Here is a 19,298-nt window from a genome sequence, read left to right on the forward strand (position 1 = left end):
TGTTTGATGAGACTCACAAAATAAATAAAACATATTCACAGTAAGTCGGCGCTCATCAAATATGGACAATCAATGAATGTTTTTGAATTTGGCCAATTCAATCATAAATCTCTTAAAAAAATTTCAATGTAGTTCTTCTAACTTATTCCGGTCATCTTATGTGGCATGGTCAGCGCTAAGCGCCGACATAGATAACTCTAAATACTTAAATTCATTCCCCTACGTCCAATGAAAAAGACATCACAAGAAAAAAAAAATGTTCTACGAATCAAACCCTAAAAAACTCCGGCAGTTCAGTCATGCACGGGTCATCATGTTTCATGTCCATTTATACGTGGAACCATGTTTCATGTGTTGATGTCTCGTGACTTGATAGTCTCATGTTTCCTCATCCCTAAACATCGAAAGAGCCGGGGCTCGGTTCACCCCATCTACCTCCACCTCCTTTTAAATAATCCCTTCTAACCTTCTCTATCACCAATACCAAAATCGAGTCAAATTACATTAAAAATCGATGGTTGGCCAGGGCAAATCAACGCAACTGATCCATTGAATACTGATCTGAGGTCGTGCGTGCAGGTCGAGTCCAAAATAAAAGATTTCGTTCGTGTAATTTAATGAGGTTTCCACCCGCATCGATGACCGCTTTGTATCGTTTCCACGTCCAATGCACGGAAGCTTGTCCACATTCATTCCTTCACATGTGACGGGGGACAATACCAGAAGAAGCCTATATATAAAACACGAGATTTAGGGAAGAATATTTGCGGGGAAGAAAAATCCATATTCTTCTTTGTAAACTCCTCAACTGAAAAGGGCCAAGAAGAAAGATTTACCCATTTGCATGAGCAATTTAATTTGTAGCTAAAACGAAAGATGTAGCCAAAAGAGGTTGAGAATTGTCGACAGGTTTGATGAATCAACTCCGAACTGCAGGCGAAACATTTCAAAAAGTAGAACGTGCATGAAGCTACGTGTCCGAAGAGACACATATGAATGCGAACGTGGTAGAAGATGCAGTGAATGGGTTAATTTGAACGCAAAAGTTGGTCGTCGACTTCAAAAATATCTTACTGTTATATGTCGATTCGTCATCTGAACCTGCTCTGTTACGAAACGTGGGTCGATTCAGTAGATGTCGATGGATGATTTTTCAATGACACAAGCTGTTCGACGACGAGGACGTACGAGGCGACCTAAAGATCAGGGGGTTGGTCAATCTTGGTCCAGGAATTTGCCGTCGCCACCCTATAACAAAATGTTTGAAGAAACCCAAGATCATACGTCAAGGCCATTTGCTTTTCAAATACATGCGTGACACATGTATTCCTGTCGCCTCCCATGATGACATTCCAGTCCAATGGGCGAGCAATGGCCGGAAAGAAAACTCACGAAAAGCTCTCTCTCTCTCTATCTCTCTCTCTCTCTGTGACAATCTGTATTCGATTTATACTTTTTCAAAATCAATGTAGTTGGACGCTTTGCAAACCGTCTATAAGAAGCAAAGGTGGCGGCTCCCATCCGGTCACATGCACACAAAAGGAGTAGAAGAAGGAGAAGGAAGACGGAGAAGATGGGCAAAGGAAGCAGCTCATCATCAGCTTCTTCATCGACGGCCTCGTCCATGTCTCGGCGTCTCAAGAAACGCCTCACCACCGACCTCAACCTCGCGCTCGGGTTCTCCCCGGCTTCTCACCAAGATGGCGGTTACCCTTTCTCGCCAAAGTACTCACACCATCGATTGATCTGTCCATTCCTTGAGTTCACCCTTCGTTTTTCTGATCCGCGTGTGAACGCGTCTCTCGTCTCTCTCTCTCTCTCTCTTTGTCTCGACGACGTTAGGGAGGCTATTGAAGAAGAAGGAGACGAATGCGACAACGCGGCTACCTTCTACGTGAAGGTCTACATGGAGGGCATTCCCATCGGTAGGAAGCTGGACCTGATGGCTCATGGTGGATACTGTGACTTGATCAGAACTCTAGATTACATGTTCAACACCAACATCATGTGTAAGTACCGAGTACCGCAATTGTTCTTTGTTGTTCTGTTCCGTTCTTTCTTTCCTTTTTCTGTGCTTCTCTTCTTTTCGTGGTTTTTGCTTTGGCTGAGAACATGTCTAGTAGTTATTAGAGATTGATGGTGAGTTCTAAAGGGGCTAGACTGGAGCAGGGTCAGAAGAGGAGGGAGCTCAATGTGGAGGGTGTCATGTGTTGTTATATGAAGACAAGGAAGGGGACTGGTTGATGGTTGGGGATGTTCCTTGGGAGTAAGTTTCAACTCTTCTTCCCTCTTTTCTAGTTATCTTCATTTTCATAATATTTCAACTTGAAATTTCGTCGGAAGATTACCCGATCTCGTCCATTCATAAATAAAGGCGTCGAGAAGTGAGTAACAGATGAATCTCTCTAACACACGTCGGTGGAGCATGCTGATGGAAATCGGAAAAACATACCAAAATCACTTTAAAAATGGGTCGTTTTCCGACATAAACGTCGAGTGTTTGTGAAACTGTTTCATGATCGTTTTTTTTCCTTTTGGGTCAATTTGACATGATGCAGGATGTTCCTGTCAAGTGTGAAGAGACTGAAGATTACAAGAATAGAGTGATTTTGCAAGAGTTTACTGTTCATCCACCAGAAAACAAATTTTGCTCTTTCTCTCGCTCTCTCTCTCTCTCTCTCTGCCCCTCTCAGCATCTCCTTCTGCAAAGCAACGTGAAGATGAGTTGTCCATGGATGTGCCCTTTCGTTTTGGGCCAAAGCCACACACACGTGCTTCAGAGCCAGACGATAGTTACTGTGTACATAACTCACACCCAATGATATGAGAACAGTCAACAAGAGTTTCTTCTTTCCCTGTTATGAGTTGCTCAATGCTTGAATCACTGTGCAAGCCCAAATTTCACATCTTCGCTGAAAAAGCTATTACATGTAACAGTAAGTACTAAGTACTTTGATCTTTTCAATCACTTTACATATTGATGGCGGCGTCGGTGATTAAGTGCCAGTGCACAGGGGGATGGTCCTCAGCAAAATTTGAGCATTAGTCCGAAGCAAAATCAAGTAATAAGGGCTGCTTGTAACTAGCCCAAAGTGTTGGAGCAGGATAGAGTGGGCCTGGTGTGTACCAATCCAGGCACGACTGAACTCTTGCACTCAGCTTTCACTTCCCATAGAAAACCTTTGCATGATTTTCTGACCCATTGAACTTGTGTCAAAGAAATGGGCTGAAAAGAAGGGCAAGAGATTTCTCACTTGTGGCTCCAAAGGAAGAAACTGGGGCTTACCGTCTGATGCGCTTTCCAAACGACAAAACCGTGAGGCCCTTCCACATAACCAGACAATTCCCTGCTTGTACTGACTCACCTCATTGGCAACCCAGAATTTACATCTTCTTTCGCAGATTTGCACTGGCATTGTATTCCAATTAGTCAAATCCTTCTACAGTTCTGAATTCACAGTTCATCAGAAGTTTCATGCTTATTAGCTTTACTATTGTGAGGAGAGACAAACAAAATGACAACGAGAGTACACAGCTGGAAGTTTCCATACTAACTGAATGTTTGGATTGTTCATTGCTGAGATTCCAATTCACACTTTCGTAAAATGAAAACAAAAGAACTTCAGATGATGATGATGATGCATTTCCTTTTCATGTTGAGGGGACGCAGCTTCCAGGAAACACCATATTTCACCAGTTTGCTTCATCATTATTGGCAATGCCAGCATTTTGTCCAGCATTTTGTCCTCACCCAGAAGATGATGAAGTTTTTCGATAGACTTATATCGGATTGCACATTTATTGCTCGTCATATGGCCGTATAGAGAGAGAGAGAGAGGGGGATAAATTAGCTACAGTAAGAGAAAATTTACAAAGATTACAAACCAATCTATCTTTAATATGTTATTTTACACAAAAAAATTATTTGTGACTGCACACCAAAGGACAACAATCATCTCTCACTACCACCTCACAGTTCAACAACCGTCAGCAACCCAATTCCGATTTTGATGTTGTGGACACTTTTTTTTTCTTGTTTTTCTTTTTTTATTGTCACAGGGAAAAGGCAATGGCCGGTCGCTCCGAGAGCTGGCAAAAATTCAAAAATCTTCAACAAATATTCGACATCCAATGAAGAAGGTGTTTTGGCCTCCAAGAAACATGCTATGTTCCGAGGTAAGTCCACCAAGACAGCAATCGAGCACCTTTGTTTCGTATTCTATGCTCCTGCAATAGATGGTAACACTCGGTGCAATGATCTGGGAATATACTTTCTTCAAGAAGCTCGCAAGTCTGAGGGAAAACTAAACTGGAGAAACCTTGAACATTCGAGCAGTTCCATGGAGAAATCGAGTTTACGCTGAGTGTGATGTTGTATAGGCAGATATTGATGAAATTATCACCCTCAATACCCTCCATAAGCCCTGCAACCGTTATATTCTCACCGTGGATGTCCTTAAAAGTGATCCTTTCTATTTTGGGCAGTGCCTTGGGGTCGTAAGATTCATCTGGGTGCTCCCCATAGCGACCGGTAAATCTTATGGCTACTTTTACATTAGCCAATGAAACATTAGATATGAAGATGTTCCTCACATAACCGCCTCTTCCTGGAGATGTTTTTATTCTAATGCCAGTGGTGGAGTTGAAGAACACGATGTCCTCTGCATGGACATCTGATACTCCTCCAGACATCTCACTTCCAATTGCGATCCCTGAGCTATGAGTCTCACCAATGAGCCGGCGAATGATGATGTTTTTACTAGGACGGCCATATGATGTGCCGTACTCATCCCAACCGCTTTTGATAGCAATCACATCATCACCCGTGCTTATGTAACAGTCTTCTATGCATACATCATCACTGGAGTCTAGATGAATTAAAAAGTGAAAAAAGTCAGAATTCTGTTCACCATAATGCAGTGGAATAGACAGTTCGTGCAATATCAAAATGATATCTAGTCTACAGAAAAAGAGACATTATAATAAGAGAGTTTGATGGGAGGAATTACGACATCAGAATTTGAAATCAACTTCACATTGTGTTGGAATTGGAAGAAGACATTCTCACTTTTCCATCCGAATGAGCAGGGAGGGGATCAGCTCATAATAGTTCACTATAGGGGAATATTGGGTTGTTATATGAACATCTTATCATCCAATGGCAGCTTAAAAAGGGTTACAGATGCTAATGTTCCAACATCAAGGGTTTGTAATAAGCATAATGGAAATTTGACTCAGATGAGCAAATTCACTTAAATGGATATAAATCTGCAGTTTTGGATTTGATGGACCTCTGGAAATATAAAAACCAATAAATAACAGCCTAGCAGAAAGACCTTACCAGGATCAATTCCATCTGTGTTCGGTGAATCAAGAGGAGCACGGATGGTGACATTCTGAACGATAACGTGGCTGTGAATCGAGAAAAACAATCTCAACTCTCCCTAGTTAATGAAAACTTCAATTTTGCACAGTTTATACAGGCAGATAGAAAACTCAAGAATTCAAGCCACAGATCAGACAAACCTGCAATATACCGGATGGATGGTCCAGAATGGCGAATTTAAGAAGGTGAGGTTCGAGATGACGACCCCAGTGGAGTTCATCAACTCGACTAGATGTGGCCGAGTGTAGTCCAGGGTTTTGTTTCTGAACCGTTCCCACCACATGCTGCCCTGACCATCAATAGTTCCATTTTCGCCTGCACAAGGGAAATATGCAATATGAAGAGAACACACAAGGAAACTGACTCTTCATTTGTATCACTCACCTGTAATAACCACATCCGTTAAATTGCGTCCAAAAATGAGACTCCGATGCCTTCTGCCAGGCAACTCCCTACCTCGGCCATATGATGGTAAAGGATCAACAATGGGCCAATCCTCCGTGTTCTGAAGCAAAGATGTTGATTCTCTTTACTAAACTGTGCACCATCTCTTTGCTTCAAAGCTATTATATTCACTGTGCTACTACAATAAGACATTAAGTACTGACATCCAGGTGAGTTACAGACATTAGATTGGCCATAATGAAAATTCTGTGTACCCTCCTCTTTCTTTATGTTCTTGACAAAAACTCTTCAATATTCCGTTTAGAAAGGGCCAACTTGGAGTATCAAATGATATGGTGAAAAATGAAATCATCCTTTTACTTTGCTAGAGAATTTAAATAACACAGAACAAGCAAAAATAACAGAGGCCAGCATGCTACTTGCGAAAGACTGGTCAAGTTCTATAGCTAAAGAACCAAGTTTCGTGCTCAAGTCAAGTCCCTAAACCAGCATGTGCAAAATTAAATCAATTTTGTTGACCTCAGTTAACGTATAATCATTACCGTGGATCCAAGAATTACTGCACCCTTGTCCAGCCACAGGGTGAGATGGCTGATGAGGTCGAAGCTTCCTGTCAACCACCTGCCAGCAGGGACAAAAAGCTTGGCCCCTCCTTTGTCCGCAAACGAATTAAGATAGAAGATGGCATTCTGAAACGCTTTTGTGTTGAGAGTGACCCCATCTCCAACTGCTCCAAACTCGGTGATTGTGACGCTGTGAGGTCGAATCCTTTCATCATTATGCCGTTTGCAATGTGAACTCCCCATGGCTCCCCATTGAGTAGGACCAAGTAATGCAAGTAGCACAAGCACATCCACCAACTGAAATCATGGAACCTCCACACTCTCAGTAAACAAACAATTTTGCAAGACATTACTACAAGAAGCACCTTATGGAGCATTCTCATACATATGATAGAGTGCTAAGTTTGTCTCGACAGCTATATCATCATCAGCTAGTTCAGACACAAGACCTAAACAGGTAAAGGGAATAAAATGAAAACTGAAAAGGTGACGAAGCATTAAGCAGGCAAATGAAAGCACGTATTCCAACTATTAAAGCTACTCCACCTAAATGAAAATTTAAGATGAATCCCACCGATTTAAGACTCTCCCATAGGTTAATAGGCAAACAAGCTGGCCAGAATAGCAACAATTTGTCAAAAAGAAATTCAACACAAAGTGAAAAAAAAGCCAAGTCCATTAAAAATGGGACAAGAACAGAAGAATTCAAGTGCTCTGCTTGAACAAGTGAGCAAATAACAGTAGGATTTTACCAAAACACTTCTAGTTTCGCTCATCAGATCTAAACAGGCAGTCTTTTCCAGCTAAACGAAGCAAATGTGATTCATGGGTAGAGCCGGATTACACTCTCAGCTCCAGTACTGATTGATCCATCTCAACCATTCCTTTAAGATCTTACCCCAAACACTACTTGTACAGTTCAGCGAAGTTTTCCCCAACGAGAGAGAGAGAATTTGAAGAAACTTAAACTTACAATAAAGTGACTCCTCATATGACTGAGATCTGGTCTACCTCCCTGGAGCTCAAGCACCAGAAAAGAAGCTGCAACGGCACAAAAACCAAACAAGAGTCAAAAACATAGATTAACAAAATCCTGCTCTGCTTAATTCTCTGCCGATCTCAATCCTCAATTGAAGCCAAAAGAAGAAGAAGAAGAAAAAACCAGGCTTTGACAAGAAGAAACAGAAAAAAATGGTGTTGATGGGAGTCAAGATCCAACCTCAGAAATGTTCGAGTGGGAACGCTGGGAAGTGATGAGAGAGCTCGCACGAGCACCACCAGTTCACGTACAAATCATTGATTGACAGTGACCGTTGTTGCCACCCAAAACATTCATAAGGTTGGTCCACCACGACCCTCCATTACTCATGCTTCTCGGCAAAACCCCATCATTTGTATTATGCAGCCCGAGAAGAAAGAAAGAAAGAAAGAAGGAAAGAAAGAAAGATCACTCCTTTGTCAAGACTCTCTTGGTGTGTACCGAAATTGAGGTGGTTGATCGAGGAAAGACAGGGAGATCACGAAAAAATGGATCGAAATTCAAGGTGGGTTCACGGGAATTCCTCTGTTCTCGCGTCCTCTGATCGTACTGCGCTTGACTCTGTTTCCAATCTGAGAACAAGAACAAGAACAAGAAGCAGCAGCAGCAGCAGCAGGGGCAGTGGCTCTGTTTCTAGTTTCTCTTTCGAAAGGGTCTACTCTAATGCTTGCGCTCCGGTCATGTGCGCTTCAATGCTAGAGAGAGAGGGAGAGGGAGAAGAGAGAGGATGCATGGGGCATCTTTCAGTATCTCTCTCACTCGCACGCTGACACCTCTCTCTCCTCTCTCCTCTCTCCCCCTTCCCCCTTCGTCCTCCGTCCTCAACACAATGTAGAAATTGGCATCTTCCTTAAAAACTCACATCATGAAAAGGTTCGTGATTTCCGCTTGAATACCGGCCTATTCACTTCCCCCCCGTTGCTTGCAGCATGTCTCATCTCCTCACCAACGTGTTCTTTTTCTCTCTCCCTTTTTCCACAGCCCCATGTTTTCGTTTTTTTCTTTTCTTTTTTTCCCTCTCTCTCTTCTCTTTCTCTCTCTTCTTCAAATGATATTTTTACAGTCCCCTCGCCATAATCAATGGATCTTCAACCTCCTGTCGAATCTCCCTAAACCCACTTCGCACTACCTTAAGGGCTCCTGTTCTCTTTCTTGTTTTGGTCAATTCCTTGCATTGTGCAGAGGACAATTGGACATCATTTTCCACACGTTTAAGGTTAATAATCCCATCCAAAAGGCTCGGTCCAACTCCAATGAGTTGCTCGGGCCGGCCGGATAGGGTGAAATGACCAGAATGCCCTCGAGATTTTTCACGCTCAACGAGAGCCTCATGTTTTTGGAGAAATGACATTTGGCCCTTTTGTGTTTAGGGACCACCAACAGCTCAGATTTGACCCCATAAGGAAGCTCCATGCTTGGAGGGGGAGAGAAAATTTGGAAAAAGAAAAAAGAAAAAGAGAAATTTAATTTCTTTATGTCTAATGATAGTAATAGTCTCCCTTGCTTTTCACTCCTAAACCTTTTTCCAGTGTTAAGGAAACATAGTGTTATTGAATAGGGAACACTATTATTTTAGTCACCCCCTCAAACATGTGAAAGACTGAATGGCAGCAATCCATTTGCTGATCCACAATAATAAAGGAGGAGAAAAACCTGATTATTGGGTTTGGAGAACTCCTAACAGGAAAGTCTATGTTGGCATGGATGGATGAAAACCATATCGAGCCGGTTGGCTCTCGTTTAACCAATCCGATGAGTCATTAAGTTTGAGAACTCATCAATGAAATGCGTGTTCAATGAGCAAAGTTTGTTGTATTGGTACCCTGCGAATTGGGATGGCTCAGTCTACCCAGTAAGTATCCTCGGTTGGTAATGAATAGTTCGAAGTCATTTTCATAAGGATTACCAAAATGTTATTGAAAAAAAAAAGAACTATGGAAAAGAAAGGATTTAGACAGCTTATGGTCGGAGGAAATAATGTCTAAAAAGAGGGGGACAGTGGTGGAAGGCAGGACAAGAGAGGAACAAGGAGGGAAAGTGAGACTGAGTGTGTATGTGTGGAATGGTTTTTGGTTTCCAAAGTCAGGCATCCAATGCAATGCTGTGCCTCTTGATTTTCACACCCATGAATGAAAAGGGACATCAGTGTCTCTCCAACTTGTCTGATGAAATCATCAGACTTACTCTCAAGTCCTTGTGTGTCCTTCAATCCGAGCAGAAGACTCATTTTCCATTTCATAGTTCTATTTTCTGTTTCTTTTTTTTTTTTGTACTGGGTATGACAGTTCAATGTTGTTCGGATTTAAATAGTATATCACGCAGTTCTCGAGCTATTCTATCTTTCGAGATGATAAATTGCGCATTTAGTTTCGTGAGACGCCATCACAGCGCAAATTCCGCATTTGATTCCTTGCGAACGTCCCATTTCGAATCCTTTTAATTGCGCGGGATGGATTTCAAGCATACTTTCTCTCCTTTTTATAAGAAGTAGTACATTGTTGAGCAATTGAATAAGCATCTATAGTTTATTGCTATGATACTCAAGTAGGATGAATTTCATGTGTATTTACATCGTCCTATATATGGGTTGTGTTGCATTTTAAACTATTTTTATTCACATATCTATCTCAAGCGGTGCGTGACATACCATGCTAGTGTCATTCCCATTCATCCACGCACAAGAGAGATCACCACTTTTGAGTTCTATAATTTGAAGTCATAGAATGTGCGATTGATTGATAAATCGTGAATAAATGCAGTTATGAGAAGGATAAGTTCCTTTCCGAAGGGGATCATCACGCATGAAGATTACAGTCTGAGCATCATCAAAGAGCTTAAGCAACCTGTCGCTTCGATTGGATTGATGGGGGGTGTTCCTTAACAGCTACAGAATAATCATCTGTAATTCCTAATTATGAGCAATCGTTTTGTGCCTTCTTCAGCTACACACCTCCGATGCAATCGTTTTAACTACTCGGTTGGCCTTTCACATGCATGTATACGCATAATAATTACAGACATTAACTAGTGACCTGATTCTTGCGTTTCCCATGAATACGAAACATGCATTATCACCTTCACTGATGGTATCACCCATTTCTTCACCAACTTTTCATAAACCCATAAAAATATTTATATGTATAATATATATATGTATATATATATATATATATTATTTAACAGAAAAAATCTCCTTTGGGAATGTCAATCTTATTATTATTTTATTATATTATACATTACATAATTTGACGTACACATTACCCCACAAAAATCAATACTTCTAACTAGTGTGCATTGAAGAATTTGCTTGCATGATTAGATTTGTTAAATTGGGTTAAGCCACGAATTGGTCTTGCGGCTAACCTAATTATCTTTTCTCTTTCGCTAAGCAGTATCTTAGCTCTCTCTGAGATAGCTGATGATCTACCGATGCAATTCATATCCTACTGAGATCATATTCTCCTTGATTATTTACTTAATCATGGACTCAATGTCGAGCATCGAATCCACGAACTCAATCAGGTTGAATGGAAATGCATCGATACCACCACTTTTCATTTCTTAATTTAGTGACTACAGTGGCCAAACCCTAATCACTTGTCGCTTGAACAAGAGCCACAATATTAACAAACACCTCGATAAATAATTGAAATTTTTGTTATCAACCAAATAATTACTCAACAACCTCTTAATGACAAGTCTCCCTCGTAATTAGGTAATCTATCGAGTAAACTAGTAGGTCTCACGTATCCAAGATCCAAGCTTATACCAAACACTTGTACATCATACGCTTCGAGGAAAATCCTTCCATTCTTTAATAAACAAGAAACTTTACCAATGTTGAGAGAGAGAGAGAGAGAGAGAGAGAGAGCATCTCGAATCTTGATCCCTACTGGTCACGGACGTTAAGCTAACAAATACAAATCCTTGAAGCCACACATTGGTAGCTACCCAAAACATTATTAATTATAAGAGTTGGTGGGGCAGTTTTCTTGCTCTTCTAAATATGAATTGTACTAGAAAAATCAACAACCATCGTCTGTCCGCAAACACATAAATGGACCACCTCAAAGGGACAGCAAACCAACCTACTCTTGTCTTTAGCTCATTAACAAACTCCAATAATGGAGATAGGAACATGAAAACCCATCGCTATCGTCATGTGGGGAACACCCACAAATTGGATTCGAATTGAATTTCTTCAAAAAAATTAAAAAATCCCCCACCTCTTACGTTGTGAAGACGTCTCAAACACATCATAGAATTCAATATGTGCATCAAACCCTAAGTGTGAAATACAGTCAACAAATTAATTTATTTATATGGTCAAACCCATTAGAAGTGGGGGGAAAACGTTAATGAGAACGAAGGGCTTGGCTTGTGTCATTTAACTTACATGGGAGCCCTTATGACATACGGAATGTACTGCCAGACAATATTGATGACTCTTTACTAACGGATGCTCCTATTGAGGAAGCAACAGGTGATCGGAATTGGGCATGGGTGGCTGGCCCTCAACAGCCCCCTCCGTACAAATGAAGCTAATTAGCTGGAATTGTCAGGGTTTGGGCTCTACCCTGACAATTCAAGCCCTTCGGGCCCTGGTGGTTAAGGAAAAACCAGATCTCCTTTTTTTGATGGAAACTAAAAATGGTGAAGCTGTGCTTTCTCGGTTGCAAGGTAGATTGCACTTTTTGAACCTCCGTGTACATAATCCTGTTGGTTCGGCAGGGGGTTTAGCTATTTTTTGGAATGCTTCAGTCTCTCTGTCCTTCGTTACTTCTTCAGCTGATTATTTTGACGTCCTCTGTACGGATATCGCTTCAACCAACATCTTCCGCCTTACTTGTATTCATGCCCCTGCTGTCCCTCGTCTGCGACGTGCGGTTTGGCAGGACCTCATCACCATCAGTCATGTTAATATTCTCCCTTGGGTCTGTATTGGTGATTTTAATGAAATTCTCTTTCATTGGGAAAAGCAAGGAGGCAGACCGGCGAATTTTAATAGGTTAGTTTCGTTCCGATCTGTCTTAAATGATTTGTTCTTTAATGCCTATTGCAGCAAAGGGGTGTGCGTTTACGTGGCTTAATAATCGTCAAGGGGAGGATGTAATTAAAGAATGTCTTGATCGTGCTCTCTGTTCCCTAGATTGGAGAATTCTGTTTCCTCAAGCTGAGGTTCAGGCTTTACCTGCTGTTGGTTCCGATCATAGTCCTCTAATATTGAATACTCTACCAGTCTGTGGATCGAGGCAGCATTACTTTATGTATGAATCTTATTGGGACCAGGATGAAGAATGCCGGGAAGTTATCAATTCTTCTTGGAATGCTGTTCGGTCCAGACCGGTCCCTTTCCATACTAAGCTTCGAGCTGTTTCTGCTTCTCTACAATCGTGGAGTCGTTCTAAATTTTCGAATAACCACCTTAGAGTTACTGCTCTGCAGCTACAGCTGGAAAACCTTACTAATCAACAGCATGGATCTTATGACTCTGCCGAGGCAACTCACTTGAAGAAAGAATTGCACACAGTGTGGAGTCGTGAAGAACAATATTGGGCTATTCGTTCCAGGCTTAATTGGCTTAAATGGGGTGATAAGAATACGCGGTTTTTTCATGCTACAACAATTCAGCGTCGTCAACGAAATCGAATTACTATGCTTAAGGATGATGATGATATTTGGGTGAGGGATCCTACAAGACTTAAGGAGATGGCAACAGGGTACTTTTCACGCCTCTACAGTTCTGTTGGTCGGCGTGACTATGCGCCACTACTCGATCAGTGTACTCCTTTGGTTACTCATGAAATGAATACTGGTTTAACTGCACTTGTTACTTTTGAAGAGGTGCAGAAGGCTACATTTCAACTGGGCGCATCTAAGGCTCCGGGTCCTGATGGCCTTAATGGCTTATTCTATCAGAAGCATTGGGATATTATTAAATCTGATCTATTTGCAGCAGTTAGTACCTTTTTTACTACTGGTGTTATGCCCACAGATCTAAACAAGACCCTGATTGCTTTGATTCCAAAAGTTCCTCATCCTGAAAGTCTGGAACAATATCGCCCAATCAGTTTGTGTAATTATGCTTATAAGGTAATTTCCAAAGTTATTGCCAATCGGTTAAAGCCTATTCTACCGAGCCTTATCTCTGAGGAACAGTCTGCATTTGTGGGAGGCAGGCAGATTCAGGACAATATTCTCATTGTCCAGGAAGTTTTACACCGATTCACAGTGAAGAGAGGAAGGGGTACACATAAAGCGATCTTTGAAGGTAGACATGAGAAAAGCCTATGACGGGGTTGAATGGGACTTTCTTCAGATTATCTTATTAAATTGGGATTTCATTCTTTATGGGTTGGGTGGATTATGCGGTGTATCTCAACTCAATCATCCTGTGTTAAACTAAATGGCCAGCATCTTAGCTATTTCCACCCTACCAGAGGTCTTCGACAGGGTGATCCTCTTTCCCCCTATCTTTTTATTCTATTGGCAAATCTTTTATCTACCATGATTAACAAAGCTGTTGAAATGGAACATCTTAAAGGACTTAAACTAAACAGGTGGTGCCCTGCTTTATCGCACCTCCTTTTTGCGGATGATGCCATTTTCTTTCTTGATGGTACTGTTAATGAATGTCAGAATCTCTCCAATAATTTACAACAGTATTGTCTAGCAACAGGCGGAGTTATAAATCGAAATAAATCTGGTATCTACTTTGGCAAAGACTGCCCGGCTCTTTTGCAACAGAATTTGGCTTCTCAGCTACGTGTTCCTATTCTAACTAAGTCTGGCAGATATCTAGGAATACCATCTGATTGGGGATGTTCCAAGAAGGACATGTTCTCGTGGTTAATGGGTAAGGTTCATTCAAAGTTGGAAAGTTGGAAATCTACAATGTTTTCAAAGGGTGGAAAGGAGATTCTTCTGAAAACTGTTATCCAGGCTATCCCGCAATACGCAATGTCTATTTTTAAGATTCCTGTGTCTATTTGCCGATCTATAGAAAAAAGTATAGCCAGATTTTGGTGGAAGACTAACATTGATAAAGCTGGAATTCATTGGAGACAATGGGATGTTTTGAAGACAAGCAAAGCTGTTGGTGGTTTAGGTTTTAGAGACCTTCAGACTTTTAATAGAGCAATGTTGTCAAAGCAGGTTTGGCGATTGTTCAGTCAACCTTTATCTCTTTGCAGTAAGGTTTTTAAGGGTCTCTATTTCCATTCTGGCTCTATTTTTAATGCAGCTAGAGGCTCTCGACCCTCATGGGGATGGCAGAGTCTTCTGTTAGGTCGTGACGCCATCCTACCCAACTTATGTTGGTCTGTAGGTGACGGGAAATCTATTAGAATTCGTGGTGATAAATGGCTCCCATTTGGTATCCTAGGTGGCCCTTCAGCTCGTGAAGAACCTGTTTGGGTGGCTGATCTTATTGATTCGTCCACCAATTCCTGGAATGTCAATCTCCTTCATAGGTTCTTTGACATCCCAGTCATTGAACAGATTACTGCTATCCCTTTGCGGCCGAATTCCGTCAAAGATCAGCTTGTTTGGACTGCTACCAAAGATGGAACTTTTACAGTTAAATCTGCTTATAACACTTTCAGAGAAACTACACAACATCAGATTATAGGTACAACTTCCTCTTCTTATCAGCACCCAGATTGGTTATGGAAACTTATATGGAAGATGCACTCTCCCCCAAAGATTAAAATGTTTTTATGGTCGATTTGTCAGAATGCTTTAGCCACAAGATTTAATCTCTACAAGCGACATATTAGTGATAACCCCTGTTGCATTCTCTGTGATCGGAATCAACCAGAAACTCTGGAGCATTTATTCCTATTATGTCCATGGACTACCAATGTCTGGTCGCATCCCAGCTTAAACATCAAGATATCACCTATGCAGATTTCTAGAGTAGAAGCATGGATTGTACAGCAAGTTCAGGGTCGAAATTCCTTACCTGCCTTGGCGACTCTGGCATCTGTTTTATGGCAGATCTGGCGCGCTCGAAACGGCTACATATTCCGGTCTGAAAAGCTTCAACCATTTCGGGTGGTACAAGATGCTTTAGCTGGCGCTCATGTGGCTCATCTTACAGTGTTCTCTCTCACCAGCAAAGGCCGCTCGTTCCAGCGTCGGGGATCTCTTTGGCAGCCTCCCGATCCGGGCAAATTGAAAATCAATGTCGATGGATCGCACCGATTAGAATCCACCGAAGGAACTATGGCATGTGTATGTAGGGATCATCACGGACGACTCACCGATGGTTTCTCGAAGCATTTCCCTGCAACGTCTGCACTCCAAGCAGAGATCCAAGCGGTCTCTTTCACTCTACAGCATTTGCAACAACGTGGCTTAACCTCAGCCCCGATCCTTCTTGAATCCGATTGCCGCCTGGTGGTCGACATACTGCAACGCCGCTGCAAGCCGCCATGGACGGATCGGCCCCTTTTCTTCGAAGCCGCCTCCTTGCTTTCGCTCTTCCCTAATTTGTCGCTAGGGTACTGTCGCAGGGAAGCAAACGCTGCTGCAGATTGGGCTGCCAAGGCCCACGATCGTTCTTCCCCTGTTCAGAATTGGGCTGTGTTTCCCCCGTTTCAATTGGTTGATCTTATTTGTGCGGACGCATTAGCTGTTGGATGTACTGGTTTTATTTCTCCTATATAGTATATCGTTTCAGACCAAAAAAAAAAAAAAAACTTACATGGGAGCAAAGGAATTCACATTTTGAAAAACGGTACCCAATTTTGTGATCTTTTTGTTTGACCATTTTTTTTCTTTGGCCACTCATAAGATATACAAGATTTAGTTGCTTAATCATATGGACGGGTCCTTCGTTTCAGGAACACTATCAAATTTCTTGGAATATAGTTATTGTTGTGCCGTGGCTTAATTAATTTACAGATGGTACGAGGTCTTATGAGAATCAAATGACCTTTGCATCATATAATTGATGGCTAGGAGTTAGACCATATTGTAAGGAAGAATATATCATCAAAAGGAATACTGATGTTATGCACTTTGGAAGCATGTGTACACACACTTCACAAGACTTGTGAACCAAGTCTTTCTATTGGGCCACCAATCACATATTTTATCTCTTCTTTGTTCAATAAAAAATTAAAATTCAGGAAAAAAAAAAAAAGACATCAATTGGTGGAAAAGGAAGGGAATCATAGAATATATTACCATCTTTAGAATCCTAAAATAAAAGCACCAATCGGCAGCTGCCGTTTCCCCATCTTCTCTTTGCTGTTGTAAGTTCAGATGCTAGGGTTTTGCCATTTGGCCTCATTGCATTGTTCATATTTTAAAAAACTGTGGATCTGTTTTTATGTGGGGCACCTGGGGAGGGTTAAAAAGAACTACAGAGGCCGACCGTTGTTGTTTGATGTTTGAATATAAAATGCACTGGCTCCAAGATAAGTGGCTTTGCTGATCTGCTCTAATTTGTTCTCATGCTAATAAATATCGAATTAATTGGGTAGTGGACTCTCAACATGTACCAACTCCATGGACTTTTCCAGATCTACCTGCCGACTCGTATTATGTCCTTTTGGATCAGCTTATTAGAAGGGGGAAGGATGGCCATGGGGGCTAGAACCCTGCAAGGATTGTTTTGGTGGTGTTATTAGAGGATGAAATATTAATTCGCTTGGGGAAAACACTAATCATATTTGTCTCACATGACATGCTGACACGACATTATAGATTTAATCAAGTGTTGGTTCTCTTTTTGGATGAATCGAAGAACAAGTCATTTGACTTTGTGTTTTATGAGATAGATCATCTTGTTATATAATGTCATATAGAAGAGTTTCTAGTGATTTGAGCGCATGGCAAAATTTGATTTCTTATACCGGCACGTATTTGGATTATAAATGCAAACCAACTCCCATGTTAGTGTTTTAAGAAGAGTAGCCAATTGGCTTTTCCAAAGGTTCCAATCAGTCCAAGTTATTTTTGAGTTTCAAAATTTCTCACCTTATAATTCATCAATAGTAGCAAAAGCTCGAAAAGAAATGAAGGTCGATGGAATGATTACAAACGTGTACCGTATAAATGAGTGCCAAATCTTTGCCAATGTTGGAGCTCGATTCTTCATCTGATAGACATATAATTCAGCTCATTCTTCAGCCTCTTCGCAACCTTTCACCATAAGTTCTTAAAATCAATAAAAGTGGGAAGATCAAATTTTCTTTTTCCGACTTAATTAGTACATATTGGGTGAAAAGAAAAAAGAAAAAAGTCAAAATCCATAAATTGTTACCATTTCGATACTTTTATGAACTATTACCCGAACAGTCCTATAGAAAATATCTTAATCACTCTTGATTATAAACCTTACCCCATGAAATTGCTATGTCTGCACATACAAACGTTGCAATAACAAAATTACACAAAAATTTCATAAACTATCTCTAGTTCTCCACCCTTTACATTCATATATAACGATTTACACATGCAATTCGTAAATTGCAATTTACATCGTCCAATTTAACAGCTGTTTAAAGTAATAGGAAATATTAATTACGATGACTATTTTACCCCTCTCTTGGAAAATCCCTTAGGAGCCCATCTCGCGGGGGATGATTGCTTGCATTAGTATCTTATTGCAGAAAACTCTCCCAGCCGATTGACCTTGGACCTCTTGCTCTCAATTTCTTGCACAAATTCAGGAAAATTTTGACTTTTTGCATCCCCGTCATGGGGATCCAAGAACGCTGCATGCCTCGAAGAATGCCCTGCAGTCTTGGATAAATGATTTCTTTTTTCTGCTTTAATTAATTTGATATAGGGGCATTGTGGGAATAAAAATCACAGTTAAGTAAATTTCATAACTATAACGGTGGAAGTAAGCCACCTGTCACTGACAAGAGAGACAATTTCAGTTTAGAAATGGACTTTTGGGGTAATATAAATGCTAAAAGACAAAATCCTTTGAGAAAATACCAATTACTTTTGACAAAAACTCTTCATAAAGTTACTTTGAGCTCAAGTGTTCTTTGACAAAGAAACTTTTGCAAGGGATTTTGGCTCAATTTCTTCTTCTTTTTATTATTAAAAAAAAAAAAAAACTCAATGAAACTGGCGAAGGGCATAGGCCACCAATGAGCCAAATATGGCGTTGGAGGCCATAGGCTGAGGTTGCCTTACCTTGGGCATTGAAGGTCACCTAAGTTGTGAGACCCACCTCTAGTAGCGGGTGCTTGGGTTGCGCGACCCTCGTCAGCCTCTTGTCCGCCCTTGCCAGGCACCCTTGTGCTAAGAGAGGTATATTGACAAGAAGAGGCAAAACTAGAACTAAGAATTGATGAGAGTAATTTTAGATAAAGAAACATTTTGATCTTAGTTTAGAATGTTACTTCGAAATGCTTCTTTAAGCTTTTAGCATTCTCCAGGCCAGCATTTAATCAAAAGTTACTTCAAAATATTTGTCAAATACCCTTTCATTTCCCAAAGGTGTTTAAGAGGTCGAAAACCCATTAAAGGGCTGAATCAAATGCATTATAAGTATTGCAAAGAAACTTAAAAGTGCAAATTGTAGATTTTGAAGAATGATGATGCTAATCTATTTGAGAACAAAACTAGAGGATGATCTCTTGAATGTTTCCCTCATTTATTGCAGTCAACTTCCATTAATTTATTACCATACACATCCCACTAGATTAAATAATCAATTACCATAAGTCTCAATGTTCCTACATTAAAGTGGGAGTATGGAGTAGCTAAGCAGATGTTCAGGGCTCCCCTAGGGTCAAGCCAAGGCTCGCTCGAAGGCTCGACTTATGATCGCTCGAGAAACCGCTTCTTGAAGTAACACGTCGTAACTTCACACATTTCCAATTATTCAACACAAGATCTCATAACATGCAAGCAATTATGAATCGACAAGCAATAC

The 19,298-nt window shown here is 40.9% G+C and overlaps 2 protein-coding genes across 3 annotated transcripts; one reads left to right on the forward strand and one right to left on the reverse strand.

The window, feature by feature from the left end:
- Nucleotides 1–1,217: 1,217 nt before the first annotated feature.
- On the forward strand, nt 1,218–2,861 carry LOC104424615 (auxin-responsive protein IAA20). The gene is made up of 4 exons (XM_010037070.3): nt 1,218–1,725; nt 1,843–2,009; nt 2,170–2,266; nt 2,559–2,861. The coding sequence occupies exons 1-4, from the start codon at nt 1,574–1,576 to the stop codon at nt 2,605–2,607; spliced, it is 465 nt and encodes a 154-aa protein (XP_010035372.1). The 5' UTR covers nt 1,218–1,573; the 3' UTR covers nt 2,608–2,861.
- A 972-nt stretch (nt 2,862–3,833) lies between these two features.
- LOC104424616 (probable polygalacturonase) lies at nt 3,834–8,526 on the reverse strand. 2 transcript variants are annotated; one of them, XM_010037071.3, is made up of 7 exons: nt 7,574–8,526; nt 7,328–7,395; nt 6,334–6,651; nt 5,771–5,891; nt 5,527–5,701; nt 5,342–5,412; nt 3,834–4,868 (listed from the first exon to the last, which is right to left on the reverse strand). In XM_010037071.3, exons 2-7 carry the CDS (start codon nt 7,343–7,345, stop codon nt 4,165–4,167), a joined length of 1,407 nt encoding a protein of 468 aa, XP_010035373.2. In that variant the 5' UTR covers nt 7,346–7,395; nt 7,574–8,526; the 3' UTR covers nt 3,834–4,164. The 2 variants fall into 2 exon arrangements, with proteins under 2 accessions (XP_010035373.2, XP_010035376.2); XM_010037074.3 differs by lacking the exon at nt 7,574–8,526 and adding an exon at nt 7,517–7,535.
- Between the last annotated feature and the right edge of the window lie 10,772 nt (nt 8,527–19,298).

Source organism: Eucalyptus grandis, chromosome 2 (genome assembly GCF_016545825.1).
Source record: "Eucalyptus grandis isolate ANBG69807.140 chromosome 2, ASM1654582v1, whole genome shotgun sequence".
Taxonomy (NCBI): domain Eukaryota; kingdom Viridiplantae; phylum Streptophyta; class Magnoliopsida; order Myrtales; family Myrtaceae; genus Eucalyptus; species Eucalyptus grandis.

Coding starts and splice junctions, on each gene's coding strand:
- LOC104424616 (XM_010037071.3), bottom strand. Junction 5,702..5,770: donor AACGGATGTGGTTATTACAG/GTGAGTGATACA, acceptor TCCCTTGTGCAG/GCGAAAATGGAACTATTGAT. Junction 5,413..5,526: donor ATCCATCCGGTATATTGCAG/GTTTGTCTGATC, acceptor CTCGATTCACAG/CCACGTTATCGTTCAGAATG.
- LOC104424615 (XM_010037070.3), top strand. CDS start 1,574: ATGGGCAAAGGAAGCAGCTCATCATCAGCTTCTTCATCGACGGCCTCG. Junction 1,726..1,842: donor GGTTACCCTTTCTCGCCAAA/GTACTCACACCA, acceptor CGACGACGTTAG/GGAGGCTATTGAAGAAGAAG. Junction 2,267..2,558: donor GTTGGGGATGTTCCTTGGGA/GTAAGTTTCAAC, acceptor GACATGATGCAG/GATGTTCCTGTCAAGTGTGA.